Raw genomic sequence first — 19,248 nt, forward strand, 5'->3', positions numbered from 1 at the left:
CCATGTGTATATGGCCTTAAAGTATTAGGATATGTGTTGTTAAGGAAGTTGGACAATCATGGCTCACAATTGACATTCTTCTCACAGCTCAGGCAATCCCTAGTAGTACAATGGAAGAAACAGCTACTGAGAAAGAGCAGTGGTTTGAGAATGGATGGCCTGGGGAATATCCCCAATCACCAAAAGAAGACTCTCATTCAACAGCAGGGACAGCTGGTAATGGATTGTTTAACAAGCAAACTTGGGTGGAAGCTTCCTCTTGGGTTAAATGTTGAGCATTGAGGACACTGAACAGAAAGACATTGAAGGAATTGTCACAAGATATTAAGTTTCCTTAATAAATTATGATGTGGCCAACACAGAGCCAACCTTAGATGCTCATAACAAATCACGAAAACAGGAATGATATAGCATACAAAGGAGACACAGAGAATATGTCTCTTGCGTGTGTCACTTTCAGATCTAGTTTTGGGCATCCCCCAGTGAGACTGTAGCAGAGACTGATCTGACCAAATACTCCCTCTTGTTTTATAAAGGAATCTACAACATGGCTTTATGAAATACTGGGCACATTAGAAAGCATTTGGTTAGAATCCTAATGTTGGAAGAAATGGAACCAGATAGTTAAAAAATACCTGTGTGATGTCATTTAGCCCTTTGGTCATGTCTATTTGGAGATTTCTCTTTGAATGCTCGGTGCTTCTTTTCTTACATTTACAAAAACACACTTTCTCTATTCTTGAGTTGTGGGATTGTGGAACTTGGACTCGAGTTCTGTCATCATCTCTAAGTGATGCCAGATAACTTTGGCTCTGCAAGCTGCTATGCATGATTCTTTTGTCTGTGTGGCAGAAAAACGGAAATGCATCCTGTCTTGTAAAAGAATGTGAATTCCGTATTCTCACTTGGTATCAGAATAGTCCCCTGTCTCCATTTGCAATATAGAAGATAATGCAGAATGTCCTTCGGGTGGTGGCAGCTTCTGAATGCCTACCTGCCAGAGCAGTGGATTCAGTGACTGGCTACGTGGTGTGATTGGTGCTAAGGGGCTACTACTGGAATCTTCTCTACCTATATATCTCCACTGGCTCAGAATGATGCAAAAGCACGTGTTGAATTCTTGTATGTCCCTTGAGCTGTGAATCCCATTGTTAGAAGGTAATGCTTCTAATGGATTCCATTCATGCTTTTGAGGTGAATGGCATTTATTTCAGGTTTATCTTGTGGGAAGGCTGATTCCTTCTCTAAATCACTGCCAGCCCAATGTGCATTTCACTGGGATGTGGTTGTCTCGGAATGACATCATGTGCTTAGATACTTCCTCCTTTAGGGGATGGTGGCCACATGGCGTGTGGTTCAAGAACCACTTCTTTATCTTCACATGATGACTATAACTCATCCTTTATTCATGCAGGGGTCATTAATGCTTTTGTGGCCTCTACTTCCCATGCTGATTGCTAAGTAAATGAGCATGAACAAACCCATACCTGCTAAAACATTCTGTGTTTACACATCTTCTTGGCCCTCTATACCAGGAAGATGCTTTCATTGTCTTGTCTAGAGAATAAAGTCTTTTTAAAAGTATCAGTGTATGTATCCCTGGCCAGATGGCAACTAACACTTTGACATTTGCTTGAACTACATTGTCACAACAGCCCCAGCCCAAGACAGCCATCCAGACCAAAGAATGACAACTCAGAGTCAAGAGGACAGCTCCTGGACTTATTTCTTTGACCGAGTCTCACATCCAATGGGACGAGATCATCAAACAGAAAGATGGATGGGTAATAGCCTCTGAGCTTTTTTATATATTCTGTTTTTGAAAGCCACCAATGGCTATTTACTTAGAAATGTGCCCTTGATTTTGGACTGCTTCCTAAGGCACCTGAAGTTTCTTTAGAAATTGGTTTTCTAGGTAGCGGTGATATGGACATTCATCTGAATATGAAATCCTGGGCTGAGACTGAAGAATTCAGCCAGAGGGATAAAGAAGAATTAGTTCTAAGATGGTGGGAGTGGAAGTTATTTTCTCTGAAGAAGGAGCAGTCTCAAGGTTTCTTTTCCACTTACTTTTAAGTACAGGGTTTTAAAAAGAGTGAAGTGATCGAATTCAGTTACTATTGTCACTGTAGACCCAAAGATGTAACTTGTCTTTGGGAGAGAAAACTTAGAGGTAAAAAATTGGTAAGTACTCATTTCAAACAAGTAACTAAAAAGCTCAGAAAACGTTATTCACTCTTGCCACATTGAGAGAGAAATACAGTACCCAGTGACTTAGGATTTAGACCACTCTTGGCCCTCAATAAATGTTTGCAAATTTAATGAATGGACAACTTTTATACAGGATGGAATCCCTGTTTTCTTAAATACCATTCTTATTTACCTATTAGCAATTAAAAACAGAAATGAAAGAGTAAAAAAGATACTAGCTGCAGTTGAGCAAGAATAGAAGATTGTGATTCTATTTGACCAATTTTTATATTCAAAAGGAATTCTTTATCAGAGAGAATCTGTAGGAGTTGGCAGCAGGTGGTGTCATCCCTTTTCTCAGTCTTTACTAAGCTGAAGAATCCATGCTCCTTACTATACCCATGAATTGAGTTACTCAAGTTTTTTTTTTTTTTTTAATTATTCGACAAGATGTCTTGATGGCAGAAATGTCACATTCCAAAAAGGGAGATAAACCAAAAGAGTCAATAGAAGGATGTGAATTTTCAGTCGTAGCATTGAATATATTATCTGGATCCAAACTGCCAAGGATATGCATAACATAAACTGTATTGAAATGTGTTCTAAGACACAATGATGATGTCTCTCAATATTGAATTGAACAAAATTATCTCCAAAATGAATCCCACAGTTTCTATGGCTTAATTTCTTTAAAACATCCTATGCTGTACCCCAATGTTAATGATTAGATATCCCTTAAGCTACAATTGTATTAAATATCTTCTAATGTGCAATGCATTATGGCTACACAATGTTCCATGACCTTAGCTGATTTAAAATTTAGTTAGGAAAAGAAAACATTTATCATCAATGATAAATCAAAATGTATCTAACAATACTAGATGATAGGTAATAGATGTCAAATGAATGTTGCCAACAATAAACACAAAAATTCAGAGGACCCTCCAGAGAGTGTCAGAGAAAGATGCATCTGATCTGTTTTTTTTCAAAAATGGAAAAGAAACATGGATGGTCAGAGAAAGGAAGTCAGGGAAAGTTTTTCTAGGAAGGAGACTCATGTAAGGAGAGGCATAAAGGAAGGGAAACCAAGGAATCAATTTTTCAGAGCGACTGGGTCCATGTGTCATAAAGGAAGATGAGTTTGAATGGCTATGTTGTGGCCATTAGGTTGTGGGGTTGAAGTACCACATGCAAACCCAACACACATACATGTTCATGCACATGACTGCTGGAAGCTCTGGTATATCCATGGTAGAAAGCCAAGCCAGTAAAAAGCCTTCTGGATCAATTTTTTTTTTTAAGATTTTATTTATTTATTTGAGAGAGAGAGAGAATGAGAGAGAGCGAGTACGAGAAGGGGGAGGGTCAGAGGGAGAAGCAGACTCCCTGCTGGGCAGGGAGCCCCATGTGGGACTTGATCCCGGGACTCCAGGATCATGACCTGAGCCGAAGGCAGTCGCTTAACCAACTGAACCACCCAGGCGCCCCTTCTGGATCAATATTAAGCCTCCATACTAATGAACAGAAAGAGAGCCCATTACATTGAACACGTCAAGGGCAACACAATTGGCTTCAACCATAGAACAGTGCAAAACGTCTTGAAGGAGTCTACTTATAAAAGGGAAGATGAGCAAGAGTGTCTAGACACTTTCAACAGACAGGACGTTTCTGGGAGAATATCCATTTGGGGTTTTGATTTGGGTTGGCCTTTCCTCCTTTTTGAAACCTGGGATAATACAGTCAGCCACGTTTCGTCCTACAAAGATCTTGATTGTCTTTTCTTGTATGTAAAGGCTTCAGTGTAGATGCGAGTGCCCAATATTCAAGTGTTTCCTTCTGGAGTCATCTGGACCTGATTAAATCTATCTGGATGCAGCAGTGTGGGTGAACTTTGAGCTAGAGAGCCAGCAACAGCAATGGGGCTCTTGGATTGTTTGGTCACTGTTTCCCTCAGGACTTGTTATTCCAGCAGCACGGATTCGTGATATTTACTAGAAACAGCACGCTTAAATGTTTCAGTGACACTTCTGTATCACTCAGCATTGGACATGTTAAATTCCAGAGACACCTCATACTTATGTTTATGTGGAGAATGACTCACTGACCTCTACCGCTTATTTCTTGCCCCCAAATACTTCCCGTGACTTCCATGTAGGTAGTATTGGATGATAATTTTATGTGTTATATGCACATTCACTTTGGGAAGCAGAAAGGACCAAAAGAGAGAAGAGGGTTGTAAAAAAAAAAAAATCTTTTGCCAGGTGAGGGAGATGAGAAAAAATGGTGTCCGAACCAGTACATTTTGTCTTTTCTCCATGATCCAGAACACATGTGTCTATAAGGGAAGCAAGCTGTATGGCATGGGACAAGTCACACGTGGGCTATGTTTCTGTCTTTTTGCAAGGCTTGAGAGGTATGTCATGTGCTTATTTAGTGTCCTTGCAGACTCAGCAAAAATAAACAAAAATTGCACTTTTCATACACTTAGCCTTTAAATGAAAGCCAGTTACTTCTTGTGATACTTTTTGAAGAAGTCATAATTTGTTCCAGTTCTGGAGACATGAATCAGTATGTACTTTTTTTCCCTCTAGTACAGGTTTGCATATGAAAATAGTTTGTCTAGAGACCATAAACCACCCTCAGGGAGTAGCTTAGTAAATCAAGCATTAACACCAATTTGATTCCTTCAGATATGGACTCCAGCCATAATACAACACGTCAGCCTTCTGCAGATCCAAACACACATTTGGTGGAAGACTTGGACAGGACAGGACCTTTTTCAGTGACAACTCGTAAGGATATAACAGCCCCTCTGCTGGCCTGTAGTCCCGCTTTAGCTCTTGCTCACCCTGGCCCGGATGCAAAGCTTGGTGGTAGAATGGTGCAGTTAGGGCTACGTGGCTCAGCTCAGCCCGGAGTATGAAAGGGTCTTCATTGCCTATATTTTCTTGGTGGGTTCTTTAAATCTGATTTTGCCTTCATTCTTGGTGATTTCCAGATGCAATGACTTTATGTTAAGGAAACTAAAAGGGTTGTGGGATTCTGCCCAACCTGATTTTCCTTCACAAAATAGTTATGTGAGTGAAACCCAAGACCATGGCTAAGACAGTAGTTTCTCTATGTTTTAACCATCTCCTTTTGGTTCCCATCTTTCCTCCAATCAAGGCAGGAGAGGAGTAGGGTTGCTTTCATGGTTGTGAAAAGACATTTTGGGTCCAGATAATTATAGAGAATGGGGAAATTACAGCAGCCCACAAAAGAGGGGCAAGACATACTGTTGACCATTAACAAAGGTGCCGAGGCCCGGGAACAAAAGAGGAACATTTGCTAATATCTCTTCCTATTACTAAACATCTGAAAGAATCAATGCTAAATTGCCACTGTATGGACAGGGCTATCCTAGAGATCAGACTGAAGTCATCTGCAATTTCTTGACAGAATATGAAAGAAATCCAGAATTAAGAGGGCTTCATTTCACTGCTTGCTACACAAACTGGGCAGAGTCCTTCATGTGAGCCCTTCTAGGCAGAGGAAAAATAAGCAAGCATGTTTTGATCACCAAGAATGTATGTAGCACAGTGTTACACATCAAAGGAGATGGAGGGAAGCCTAAGATGGTCCCCTCCAAGGGAGGGTCTTGTGTTTCCACTTAATGTCCCTGCTGACTTTTATTCTGACACTGGGATTGGGATTTGGTGAATGTCTTTCTCCTGGTTGTCATGTGTACTTGGTGGTGGACATGGCTTACTGATGTGCTTTATGGAAGGCTTGCACCTGTAACTCAGAGGTCAGTACCTTTCTTAGAAGAACACAAAAGAAATCAAACCAAAACAGTCAAAGTGATTTCAGATATGGGCAGTGGTTCAACCTCAAATTGGTATATGTCAGTGAGGGCCCTGTGTTTGCCCAGGCAAGCGTTTCCTGACGTTTCGGTGCAGTGATGAGAATCCTCATTCACAGACAAGATCAAAAACCTAATAATAGAGTAAAATGGTAACTTTAATTTAATATTCTTTAGAAGGGACTTAAGATTTCTTTGTGCAAGTTTGATCTGAGTTATTTGAGCAAGTTGTTCTAGATTCTAGAGCTTCTTCCTCTTTTGTCATGAGAATTGTGCTACCTGCTATCCTGGTATTCATTTCCCTACAGTCCCACTTCTCGACCCACAGCTGGGTGCTCTTGATTGTGTATAGGAGCACCAGAATTCAACCATTCCTTTTTCCCTGTCTCTACGTTCCCCGGTTTCCTAAGTGACTAGAAGCGGTGCTACAATTGGGCCAGGATGATCCAGGGTGGACAAAAGTTTTGGTTCAGCCTTCACCTTGGCACTTTACCTTTGTTGATTGTACTGAAAAAGAGGTTCTTAGGGCCAATTAGGGACAAAACAGAATTCTGTTGTACATTTCTATCAATCAGAGGAGAATGGTATACCCAAACTTCGGTCTTCCTAGGCACCTACCTGTCTGACACTACCATAGCTAGATCCTTCCTGTCAGCAGGTAACAGAGGATTTGTTTCATGGCTCCAAAGTAACGCTGGATTCCTCCCTCATTGAAACAGAGCAGAGTCATACTCAGAGCTTCTCTACATCACATGGAGGCTTGGAAGAAGATAAAGACCATCCAATGACTTCTACTCCAACATCTAGCAGTAAGGATTATAAAGCCCAGTTGGCTTCAGCTCTTGATAAAGATCCATAAATCATGGATGTTTATACCGTGTCTTTGGTGGAGGTACATCACTTGGTGGCTATTATGCTGTTATTTCTGATCAGAAGGTGCGGCTGGTGGTGGTTCTTGGATTTTTCTGCTTTGTAGGCCTCTTAGAAGCTATTGTACATTAAGTGCAAGCTGTATTTCTTAATCTTAAAGGTCAGCTTTCTTAAACTCTAAAGTTAGTCGCGTGGTTTTAAAATCGCTTACATATGATTTATAATTGGTGTAAAGGTCTGAATTCTATCACTCTCTGTTTTCCTTTCATCAACATATTATTTTGCCATTCATCCTCTGGACATATATCCATAGTGCTGGTGACTAAGAAGCAGTGCCCCTATGGCAAAGGAAAAAGTAATGAAAGCCCGTGAGGGCTTTGAAACCTGGCATTTACGGTTCCATTTGCAGGCAACATAATTTTACTTTTCAGTTCAATGATGTGTTTTCTCCACTTCATCAAAGGCGGGTCCAGTTGAGTAAGCACTCAAGATTATCTAGTACCTGAGTTGACTTCAAGGTCACAGTCGTAGCGGCATAAATCTAACTTTAACAATCCAGGCAGATGTTGCAACAAATCCCTTTCTTGGGTATTGGGATCACCAGAATCTTTTCCAGTGAATCATGTCCAGGTGGTGCAGATCGCAAAATACCACTTTGGTTCAGTAATAGTAGGAATGAACTGCACTGTCTTTTGCTCCAAACTCATGAATAACAAGTGGAAAGCTTTTGCAGCACTGGCACGTTCTGAAGACAAGCACCCGATGGGTGGTGGCCTCACAACTGTGGGCTTACCACTGATCCCACCTCCACACAGGTAGGACTGATGGCAGAGGCGGAAAAAGAGGTGGACATCTTCCTAAAGACTCAGCTACTTCAGTGGAAGGTTCTACTTCTCACTCACCAGCCACGGGGGAATACAGGACCCTCATCCCGGTGACCCCTGCTAACACGGGGTCCCCTGGAGTTACTGAAGTCAATATTGCTGGAGATTCCAACTCTAACGTTATTCATTTCTTTTCAGGTAACTTGGCCATTTGTTATCTGCTTGGATTTCTCTACAGAGAGAAACAACACGTAATTTCATACTATAGGGGGACATTTTCTGTGTGGGCTGTGATTAGACCGATTTGTGATATGGGAATGGCCTTTATCCCAGGTCATCATTCTAGTGCAAATAAAATTAGATTTATTTTAGATAAATAGTGCTTTTATTTGCCAGTTTAGTCTCCGTTTATTTTTGTGACCTTGTTGTTAGGGTAGAATTTCTTTCTTTGTTCCTAATCTTGTGGTATATTAATTTGAGCCATATGAAATCAATGCTTTTGTAGGTCAAAGTAGTCAAATATTAGCAATTTCATTTGATTCAACTCAGATATGCTACCTGTTTCATAAGGTTTTACCCAACATGTGACTCATTTCCATATGCTGATATCTTTGTTCCGAAATTATTTTCTTTACTGGTGATGGATTGATGAATTTTACTTCCGGTGAAGGGCTCGTGGCTAAACCTACTTATGATTCACACCTCAAACCTTATGATTTAATCTACTAATAATGAATAGGCATGACTTTTCCTATTGCAATGGCAAAGAGATGACTAAAGATGACTTATTCAATTAAGTTGGACACGGACCTAAAAGGAGAGCGAGACTTCTTTTCTCAAATAAGCAGTCTTCCCTACTTCTCCCTTTCTTTGTTCTTTCATTTGCATTAAGAAACTTACATTGAAGAAAAATGAACTGGAAATACCTACTCTGGATAAGAAATGAGAATTGGAATCTCTCCTCCCCGTGCCAGTGATTCAAGTGTTTCTTGCCACTCAACCATTGAATTACATTAAAGATTTGTGATTTTAAATATATATGGATTTGTAGCAAGGTCTGCCTCTCCTCCCCTGCAAAAAGAATAAGTCTTATGAGAACCCGGTATATAAAACAGATGACATCTCTGATGCTCTAATTGATATGGGGACAGAAGACTCAGAATGCCAAGTGCTTGGATTCTTTCCTCTGGGCTGCTCACCCAGAGCTTCCAGAAAAGCAGTTTTTAAAAATACTAACTTTGGTGATATTGGCAAGACAAAACTCCTCACACCCTTTGATTCATTATTCATCATGGTTCTGCCCTGTTATTAAACATCCCGAGTAGCATTGTCCATTTTCTTCCAAAGAAATTAATCTTAGAGCACTGCCTCTTTTCTCTTGGCAGAATAAGGACTGTGGTACAATCAAATGAATTTAAATTTTAAATGGCAATTTTAAAAGTAATAGTATCGTGGAAGGGTTACATAGCCTATTTGTTAGTAAATAAAATGCTTTCTACAAAAATGATACTCACAGTTGCTGATTCCTTCTATCATTCCATGATCAAACAGATTTTCTGTGCTTCTTCATGGATTAAATGGTTAGTAAGTGATTCAACTGTCATCCTTGGTTTTCTTCCAAGCCACTCAGATAAAGCTGATTTCTTCCCATACGTTTTTCTCTGTCTTGACGCTTCATGTTAAGAACTAAAACATTCACCATTATGGTGGTGGTTGCAGTGCTGGTGGTGGTGGTGGTCTTGGGGGTACCGGTGCTGGCATTTCAGCAAATGCTGTTTTCAAGTATTCTAACTAAGGAACAAAGCAATCTAGCTCCCCTGTACAATTACATGAGAGATGACAGGACGTCTACCTCCGCCTTCTCTAATCAAGGAAATGGTGATGATCAGATTACTATATTTTCCTTACAGGTCTTCATAATGGGTGACTGTAGCCATTTTATGAAACCATTATCCCTTTCTGTTGTTATTGTTGTTTGTCTTGTTGTTGTCTTGTTGTTTTGTTTCGTTTTGTTTTTTTAAGATTCCAGCACATTGGAAAGTGTGTGGGGAAGAGGGAGAAGAGCAGGGGTTTCCATAGGCTGAATCTGAGATTTGACCTGCAGACCCAGATTTGAGCAGTTCATGAGCTTGTCTCAATCTAAAGCCTTTTGGTGATAGGTATTTGGGAAGATGGGATTATATTAACTCTTGGTGTTGAAAATACAGATTTGAATTTTGAAAAACGTTATTTTTTAAAATATATTCTAATAACCAGGTCCACATTTTTTACATGTTAACACGCATCTTCTTATTCCTTTTTCACTTATCTTTAGGCTCTTTTTCTCTAAATAAGCATTTGACTTTTCCCTTTGAATTTTTACATAATTCAACACCAAGATCCTTTACTGCACACCAAAACCATTTTCTATTTCCTGCCTCAGAGAAATCTCTTTAAGTGGCTCATGCTCTGAGTCAGAGAGTACACACACTCCCAGCGATCCCATTTGTGTAATTCAAAACATGGAGTCTTTATTTCAAAGTCGCAGTATCAAGTTCCAACCTCAGATCTGCGAAGACATCATGATATTTTTGTGAGAGTGTTATGTTCTTAGATTTCTACCAAAACCACACTTCCTGTGGTCATTCTGGATGGTCTGTGCTGTCCCAGTTTCCTTTATTGTGATTAAAGCCCTAACCTACTCATCAGTGGATCCAGCAATGAACAGTAATTAGTACCATGGAGCCATTCAAGGTTCCTTGCCATTGGTTTTTTGATGACCTTTAACACACTAAACTTGGTGATAGGATGTCTGAAATTGCAAAAGTGAGGAAATGCAGATTGCAGTGGAACACCAGTAATGAACCTTTCTGATTACTCTTTACAGAAGACCAAGACTCATCAGTTCACCCCAGTGGAACATCCCATATCACTCATGGATCAGAATCAGCTGGTGAGTTTGAGCTACTGTAGTCATTTACTGTTATCATCACTGAGCCTGCCAATGATTAATAAAGCATGAGTCAGTGTCTCAAGAAGAGTGGTTCTCAGACTTTCTTAGCATGCATCACAATCTTGGAGAGTGCTTATTAAATCACACTGGTGGGCCCCATTCTTAAGGTTTCTGATGCGGTAGGTATGAGGTGGAGCTTGAGCATATTTATTTCTAGTAAGTTCCCTGGTGATGCTGATGCTGCAGAGACGGGGACCGCACTTTGAGAACTACCGTGTTGGAGAGAGAAGTCTTCCATGTGAAAGGATCAGGAAGAATTCAGGCAGGGTCTCAATTTAGCATTGTACTACACCAGCCTGATTAAGAACATGGGTCTTGGAGTAAGAATGGCCTGGGCTTGATCCCAGCTCCTCCATATACTAACTGAGGATGTTGCTTAAGGGATTTGAGACTCAGTTTCCTAACGATTAAAATTGGGATAATAATAATTGTTGCAGGGCATTGTTTTAAAGACTAAATGATGAAACAGGTGTAAAGGTGTAAAGCACATGGCACTGTAGCTAGCATTTACTGAGAATTTACTGTGTGCTGCTGGTGTTGTACTAAACACTTTCCATGTAGTAGGGTAGACCAGATGAAGCTGCTATTTTTGTAGGTCAACAGTTGAATATCCACGATTCCATATGGTTCATCTAGTATTACTTTATGTAATCATCCTACAAACCCTGTGACCTATGAAAGTATGGTTAGCATCCCTGTATTCCAGACAAGGACACTAAGACTCTGAAAGGGCAAGTACCTTGGCTGGGTTGACATGACTGTAAGTTGAATGGTGGAGCCAGGTTTCAAGACCCGAGGTCTCATATTGCCTCTATAAGTATGTTCTTTTTTTTTTTTTTTAAAGATTTTATTTATTTATTTGACAGAGAGAGACACAGCGAGAGAGGGAATACAAGCAGGGGGAATGGGAGAGGGAGAAGCAGGCTTCCCACAGAGCAGGGAGCCTGATGTGGGACTCGATCCCAGGACCCTGGGATCATGACCTGAGCCGAAGGCAGACGCTTAACGACTGAGCCACCTAGGCGCCCCTATAAGTATGTTCTGAAGAAAACACTCCATAATGACCATAATTACTGCCAGGCACGTATTATTAAATGGATACATGTTTGCTGTGACTCAGATCACACCCCTGGAAACATTACTGCAGGCACCAAAGTCTGACATGAGGCAGGTTTACTTGTGACCAGTAACACTGGAACCACTGAAAGTCCTGCTGATACCAGTGGCCCTGATATCCTCAGTCCAGGTGACCCCATGAAAACCAGGGAATCCATCTGGACCATGGTCTTCCCCCCATGCCCAAGTCAGGGCTGCAGTTGCCTCCAGGCCTAAAGATTCACACACTTAAAGCAAATATGAAGACAGATATTTACATGGTGGCTCAGTAATAAGCTTTCATGCAAGAGCACAGGATAGAGGGGTTCATTAGAAATGCTTCTAAAGTAAAGACAGAAGTCCCAAGCTCTTTAGGTTCCTTGGTTGGGGCATTTAGCCTTTCCCAAACTCAGTTTCCTTTATAGTAAAAAAGGTGAACAGGACACCTGCCTCTGTTACCTCCCAGAGTTTTGTGAAGAACGGGAGCTCTCAGGAAAATGAAGAACTTTGGGAAATGATAGGGAGTTATTATTTCAACCATGCTCTCTAAAATCAAGAGACCCTAGCTACTCCAAGTGTGGTTCTTGGACCAGCCACTGGGACATCTCCTAGGAGCTGGCTGGAAATGCAGAATCCCCAGCCATCCCAGACCTACTGAATCAAGGTCTGCATTTTAACTAGACCTCCCCCCACACTGGTTGTTTTGTATGTGCACTGAAGTTTGAGAAGCTCTGTCCTAGACTGTTTTTCTCACAGTCAAGGCCAGTTGAATTATCTCTGTGCACACGTCTCAGGTTGGATCTCATCTCCAAATTACAGTGTCAAGTGTCCGTCTTTGCAAAGCTTGCTTTCCCAGCCAGCTCTACCCTGGCTTCATTTGCAGACCTCTGGAGTGCAAGGTGAGGCCTGCTGTATCTCATCCATCTTCTCTGGCTTTTGCTTGAAGTGAGAATCAGGTGGGCGGGAGCTGTCTCTTTTGTTTGACTCCTGCGCAGGTGTGTATTGTTCAAGTGGGAGGTTTCATCTTGTTGTACACACACCCAGATCTTTCCTTGCTGGGAGCGCTTTTTTTGAAAACCAAAATAAAGAGATTATGATCCATTAGTGGCCTCCTTTTCAAATATCAAAGGCTGCTATGAGTCAGAGAAAGACCAGGGAGAGTACCTCTACTGCTTAGATGGCTTTCAAACCCGAAGATCTCCAGTGTAGATGGCCAGCATCTCATGACCCATGCAGGTGAAGACGTGCCAATGACCAAGGACCCCAGGGGGCAGCTAGGAAAAGCACCTTGGACTCCCAAGATTTGCAAAGTACAAGGCCACTGTCAAAGTGGCATAAGAGGTGTTGAATGGCCCGAGGTCTGGTAAGAATTTGTTTTGTTCCATTTCAAATTTAATGAAAACATCAGATTGCATAAACAGGAGTCAGCCTATCCAAAATAACCATCATCATCAAAATTGCACTGTCCACTGTCTAAAGTTTGACTCTCCACAGACATCTTCCTTTAATTCAACCCTGGCCATCTTCATCCATTGCTTAGCCAGACAGACTGCCCTGATTTGCTTTTTCTTCCCTTGGTAGACTTCAGAATTTTACAGTGGGTTCCCCATGGATAGGAGGGAACAAGTTCATTTTTGTGGGATATTTTCAAATTTTGTTTTGAAACAGAGGAGGAAGCATAAAAAACACAAGCAAAAGATGAAGCTTTAACTTAGGTGAGTCTCTTCATGAGATGTCTTAGAAGTTTCTTTTAAAACACGATGCCTGGGGAGACGAACCATGAGAGACGATGGACTCTGAAAAACAGACTGAGGGTTCTAGAGGGGAGGGGGCTGGGAGGATGGGTTAGCCTGGTGATGGGTATTAAAGAGGACACGTTCTGCATGGAGCACTGGGTGTTAAATGCACAAACAATGAATCATGGAACACTACATCTAAAACTAATGATGTAATGTATGGTGATTAACATAACAATAAAAAATAAAATAAAAAACTAAAACACAATGCCTCCCTCATTTTGATGAGCCTCCCATACGGAGTTATGGATTCTTTATTTTATTATGTTCAGTTAGCCAACATATAGTACATCATTAGTTTTTGATGCAGTGTTCAAACGATCAGATTTGTGGATTCTGTGTCTTGCTACGTCTCCTTCCAGTTTGAGATGCTTTGCTTGTTTCCTTATTTTGTTTTGTAGTGGTAGAAAATATTCATTCTTCTGACAACAAGGCATGTTTCAATAACATATTAGCAGGGACTCCAATAGGATGATTTTCCCTGGACAGAAAGGCCATTGCCCCCTAAGCCCTTATTTTTTAATGTTTATTTTTGTGTCTGTGAAGACACGGATGAGATTGTTAGATTTGCTTTGGACTTTCCAGAGCATTTGAATCCTCTAGGGATCTTGTTAAAATGAAGATTCTGACTCAGTAGGTTTGGGGTGAAGCCTGAGATTCTGTATTCCTAGCAGGCTCCCCTGTGATGCTGATGCTGCTGATCCAGGGACCACACTTTGAGTAGCAAGGTCTTAAATCAGAAATAGTACAGAGCAACTACACACAATTCCCATTTCTTGTGCACTTCTTTAAACTTCTGTAAAATTATGGTGAAGTGGATTTTATTGTTGTCCCCATTTTCTGAATGAGAAAACTGAGACCTGGAGAGGGTAGCTTGACTCAGCAGACGTCACTAGCAAGAGGCAGAGGGGGGACTGCCTGGCTCTGGAGCCCAAGGTCTTAAACACAGCACAGTACCGCTGGTGAGAATTCCCATGTTCTTGATGAACAATGACATTTCCAGACACTGGCCTTAATCAAACCAACTTTTCTGGGGAGATCTCTTTCGTGTAACACTTTATAAATGTCTGCGGCTTGAATCTATAAATAGCTTCTCAGTGATGCAGAGGGTAGAGAGGTTGGCCCTGCGTGCTGCTCTGTAAGGCACTGGTCATTATGCATTCCAAACTTTGATTGAGAGATATTGTTTTTTTCCCCTTAGGCCACTCAAGTGGGAGTCAAGAAAATGGGGCAAACACGACCTCGGGTCCTGTGCGGAAACCTCAAATTCCAGGTAAGTTTCAAGCTGTGTGGCAAAAAAAAAAAAAAAAGGATACTAAAAAAGCACATTCTTTGCAAGCTAAAGGGTGGAGAGCACTTGGTAGGAAAGAATGGAACTTTTTTTTTCTGGGTCCCATGCATTGAATGTCTGTCCCTGGCCTGTCCCCAAGAATTGGCATGTTAGGTTCTAAAGCTTCCTTCCCAGATGAGTGATCCATCACCCAGGGGACTCTGTCCCATACCCAGGTCTTTCCTATCCCTGCCCAGTTTCTCCTTTCTATCGGGGTTGGGGCATGGAAGTTTCTTCTCACATTGCAGACAGTGAGGAGATATAAGGGCCTTTGGAGGGGGTGGGGAGTAAAAACATTCTTCTAGTCCCCAAACAACTGTTTCTCAAGGGACAGTCTTTCCTGATCCAGACAGAAGAAAGTGTCCTAATGAGTCACATCGTGCAGTAGGAGGGCTGGGACACCTGGCTCTCCTGAGCATCAAGATTTAAGGTACTTGAGGCAAATTCTTTATTTGACTTGGGCTCAAAATGGAGCATTTCTAAGGGGGAGTTTACAAAGAAGAAAGGGTTTTCCCAGGGTTGTAAATTCTCTTTTTAACTTTCCCTTCTTCAGAGGCCTTGGAGCTGAGCCTCCCTCGAGAAAAGGGAAGAATGTAGGGTGCACCTCACCCCCTTGCCTCAGCTTGCCTGAGCACAGCTGGGATAGGAGAAAGTGGAGAGAGGGAGTGGGCTGCCAGGGAAGGGGGGGGCACAGAAATGCAATATGCAACATTCTTCCTGGCTCTAGTGAGAGCGAACAGGAGAGACCAGAGAAAAGAACAGAAATGGGACCACCTGTTGGCCTCCCCACCTCCTGATTCCACCTCCCTCTCCACACTCACCTAACTAGGTGGAGGCCAGGCAGAGGCGATCCTGAGCAGGAAGTAGGAGGAAATCCAAGACTCCCAAGGGGGAATGGCCAATCGATGACTTCTTATCCTTCTTGGTTCTTGAGCTAGCTCATTGCACAGATATACAACCCACGTGGCCAGAGAAGGGATTCAAGTTGTCAAATCATATTTTTATCCTATTAAAGCTTGATTGTAAAACCTTTATATAACATCTTATCCATAAGTGATACATGATAATTGGAGACATTTGAGAAAATACAAACCGAAGGACAAAAATATAAATCATTTATTAGCTACCCCACCATCTGGAAATGCCATGGTTACCATTTTCATAGATGTCTTTCCCATCATTTTATTTATTTTATTTTATTTTTTTTTAAAGATTTTATTTATTTGACAGCGAGAGAGGGAACACAAGCAGCGGGAGTGGGAGAGGGAGAAGGAGGCATCCCGCTGAGCAGGGAGCCCGATGCAGGGCTCGATTCCAGGACCCTGGGATCACGACCTGAGCCGAAGGCAGACGCTTAATGACTGAGCCACCCAGGCGCCCCCTTTCCCATCATTTTAAAATGTAATTTATATACAAAAATGTAATTGCAGCATCCATGCTGTTTAGTTAACCACCACCACTCTCAACTGGCTGCCCACAGCTTTCCAATGTCAGTAAATATTCTTCTCCTGTTCTCACCATGCAGAATACAGTGGGTATGCCCTAATTTATGTAACTGATCCCTTACTCTTATATTAGGTTGTTTCCAACTTTTACTATTATAAATAGCACAGCAATGAACATCTTCGAAATGAATTCTGAGGTCCTATAAATTCTCAGAAGGGGGAATCAAAAGCTGAATCAAAAGCATGCACATTTTGAAGGATAAGTTTTGCCAAATGACCCCCCCACCTGGGCCCCGGTTGAATGTGCAGAATTTCAGCCCTCCACAGGGGTGTCTTTTTCCCACCCACTAGTGCATGGCCCCCATTTGTGTTTCTTAATAAAACGTAAGGTGGATGCTCTTATATAGGAGAGGAATGTTCCTTTCAAGGGAAACATAAATTTCCTTTAGTCTCCTTAATAATACTGCGCCAAAGGCATTTACAAGTTTCTACAGGTCATTCTACGCTTTTTTGGAGACATGCTTCTTCTGGAGGAACTTGAAAATTCTGACTGGTGATAAGAGTTTAAAATAAGAGGCCTGTTGGGCAGACGCCTATAGCAGAGTTGTTCTGGTATTATCGGCCAGTTGGCAGGGCTCTTTGGCTGGACTCATCCAGGATGCTGAGTATAGTTCTTGTTTGGACCAGGTCAATTTATAAAGTCATTTTTGTTTTAACAAAGTGTGTTTCCCAAGCTCACGGGTGTCTTTTGGTTCACTCTCACCAGAATGGCTCATCATCTTGGCCTCCCTCCTGGCCTTGGCTTTGATTCTTGCTGTTTGCATTGCTGTCAATAGTCGAAGAAGGTAAGGGGATGCACCTCGGGGTCTTTGCTTTGAAAGGACATCACTTAAACGTGGGCTCCATGAACTTCCAGAGTGTAGCCCCTGGAACCAGCAGCCTCGACATGCTGGGAACTTGTTAAAAATGCAGAATCTCAGGCCCTACCCAGATCTCTTATATCAGAGTCTGTGTTTTGACAAGATCCCGGGGACTCGTGTACGTAGTACAGCTTAAGAATCCCTGCTCTGGCACATTCTTTAGATAAAAGAGACACTGTGATTATTTGGACCATCACTTTTAGGTAGTGTTGAATCTTTCGAAGTCCTTAAATTCTTCAGGGTTAAACCCATGGAGACACTATCTGATGAAAGTTATAAAATATCTCACCCAGAAGGCATAAAATTATGTACTCATTCATTGATCAAACAGTATTTAGTAAGTGCACTCACAATGCGCAAAAACACTGTATAAAGATCTAGGAATTGGTCATCCCCGTTAGCCTGTCTGTGGCCTATGGAACCTTCTAGAACCCTTACCTAAAGTAGGCCTTGGGTTTCTGTGGGGGTTTTTTGTAATGATACTATTTTGTATTTTCTGGAAACTGTAGTTGAAAGGATTCAGGTTATTGCTTAGGAAGAGCTCCCCGACAGTAAGGCCTATGAAATGATGAAGAATTTTCCTTGCAAAAGTCTGAATAAAGACAGTCAAACAGCGTATGGGCTGTTTTCATATCCTCAGGGGTCCCTCTCTCTCCTCACCTCAACCAAGGCCTGCCACGTTGAAGTTATTTAAATAGTACACGTACCTGCCTGATCTGTGACCAGGCTCCAGACATAATATACAACCTAAGTGGAAGGAAGGAAAAACCTCATTCTAGCAACATGAATTTTGACAGCGCACTCCAAAGTGTGAGTCTAAATTTCCTGTTCAAGATGCTCTAAAGGTGCACTGTTTTCTTCTGAGCCCATGCAGAGGAGCGTTCCACCTTTTATAAATGTTCCTGGAGCTTGCTTCCAACAAGATAAAAGAATCGTATTTCCAAGGAGGGCTCCCTTTATTGTATCACTAGATCATCTGACGGTCCAGATGAGGCCCCTTGGTTGGGGGAAGACCCGGAGAACATGCTAGAATCTTTCTTGTTGGCTTTTGGAAAGCAACGGCTAATTCTATGGCCACGTGCAGTGCATATGCAGCATCTCTGGTTATCTGAGGAAACTAGATGATGTCACTTTACGCTGGTACAAGTTAATAAAAGTGCTATATTAAAGCCAAATAACTGTTGTCACCTGTACCTTTGAGAGAATAATAAAAAAAAATTACACATGATAGCCAACTGTGTAAGGAACAAAAACTAGGAAAAGAAATCAGAAAGACCTTCTAGGAGGTTCCTATGACTAAATGGAAAGAGATTTTGTTTGCCGAATTTAAATAACATGACTTGAGGGAGCCTTTACAAAGCGTCTTTATACTTTCCCTCAGCCTTCTTGTTTTCTCTTAGATTACTTTTGCTCAATTAGAGATGAATTTGCTATTGTTGGAAATGAGTCCCTTTGTTCCAGGGCCTAGACTGCACCCCTTCTGCTCACATATACAGTCCATAAGCTTTGCACACGTCGCCATAGAAACGTTGGCCCCGGATGCTGGCAGTGGGGCCGATTCCTCCGAGAAGCCTCTCAGCTGTCCCCCAGAGCAGCTGGAGTCTGCTCCGCGGGGCTGGTTAGCTCACACGGCGCTCCCCAGCCTGTCAGCCGCAGAAAGGGGCCCCTCGTCCCAAGACCAGCCATCACCCTAGCAACAGGCAAACAGGGACACGCGGGATCCGGCACAGCGAGTATCTCACCGGGAAAGTAGCTGCTTGGATGCCGTAAATTACTATGTCCTGATTTGATCATCTAAAACAGATTTGCCACGCAGCTAATGGGTGGTTAACGGCTCCACGGGCCCCTTAATGTGCCCTGCGTTTCTAAAGCCGCAAGCCCATTTCCAATCCTCTTAAAAGGCTGGGCATTTTTGCTTTGAACATTACATTTTATTTATTTATTT

General features: G+C 41.9%; 1 protein-coding gene across 12 annotated transcripts in view; it reads left to right on the plus strand.

Moving 5' to 3' along the window:
* The window catches only part of CD44 (CD44 molecule (Indian blood group)), an 87,283-nt gene that overhangs the window by 60,554 nt on the left and 7,481 nt on the right, over nucleotides 1-19,248 (plus strand). For 6 of the 12 annotated variants that reach the window (XM_035012555.1, XM_035012556.1, XM_035012558.1 and 3 more), the window contains 6 exons: nucleotides 1,656-1,784; nucleotides 4,881-4,982; nucleotides 7,717-7,923; nucleotides 10,592-10,657; nucleotides 14,810-14,881; nucleotides 17,150-17,228. In XM_035012555.1, the coding sequence (XP_034868446.1) occupies nucleotides 1,656-1,784; nucleotides 4,881-4,982; nucleotides 7,717-7,923; nucleotides 10,592-10,657; nucleotides 14,810-14,881; nucleotides 17,150-17,228 (655 nt within the window). Of the gene's footprint in view, nucleotides 1-1,655; nucleotides 1,785-4,880; nucleotides 4,983-6,750; nucleotides 7,924-10,591; nucleotides 10,658-14,809; nucleotides 14,882-17,149; nucleotides 17,229-19,248 lie in introns of those variants that run through there. The other 6 variants (XM_035012563.1, XM_035012560.1, XM_035012557.1 and 3 more) reach the window with 6 other exon arrangements.

The sequence above is a fragment of the Mirounga leonina genome, unplaced genomic scaffold, assembly GCF_011800145.1.
Source record: "Mirounga leonina isolate KUSES-001 unplaced genomic scaffold, KU_Mleo_1.0 Mir_166, whole genome shotgun sequence".
Classification (NCBI taxonomy): Eukaryota; Metazoa; Chordata; class Mammalia; order Carnivora; family Phocidae; genus Mirounga; species Mirounga leonina.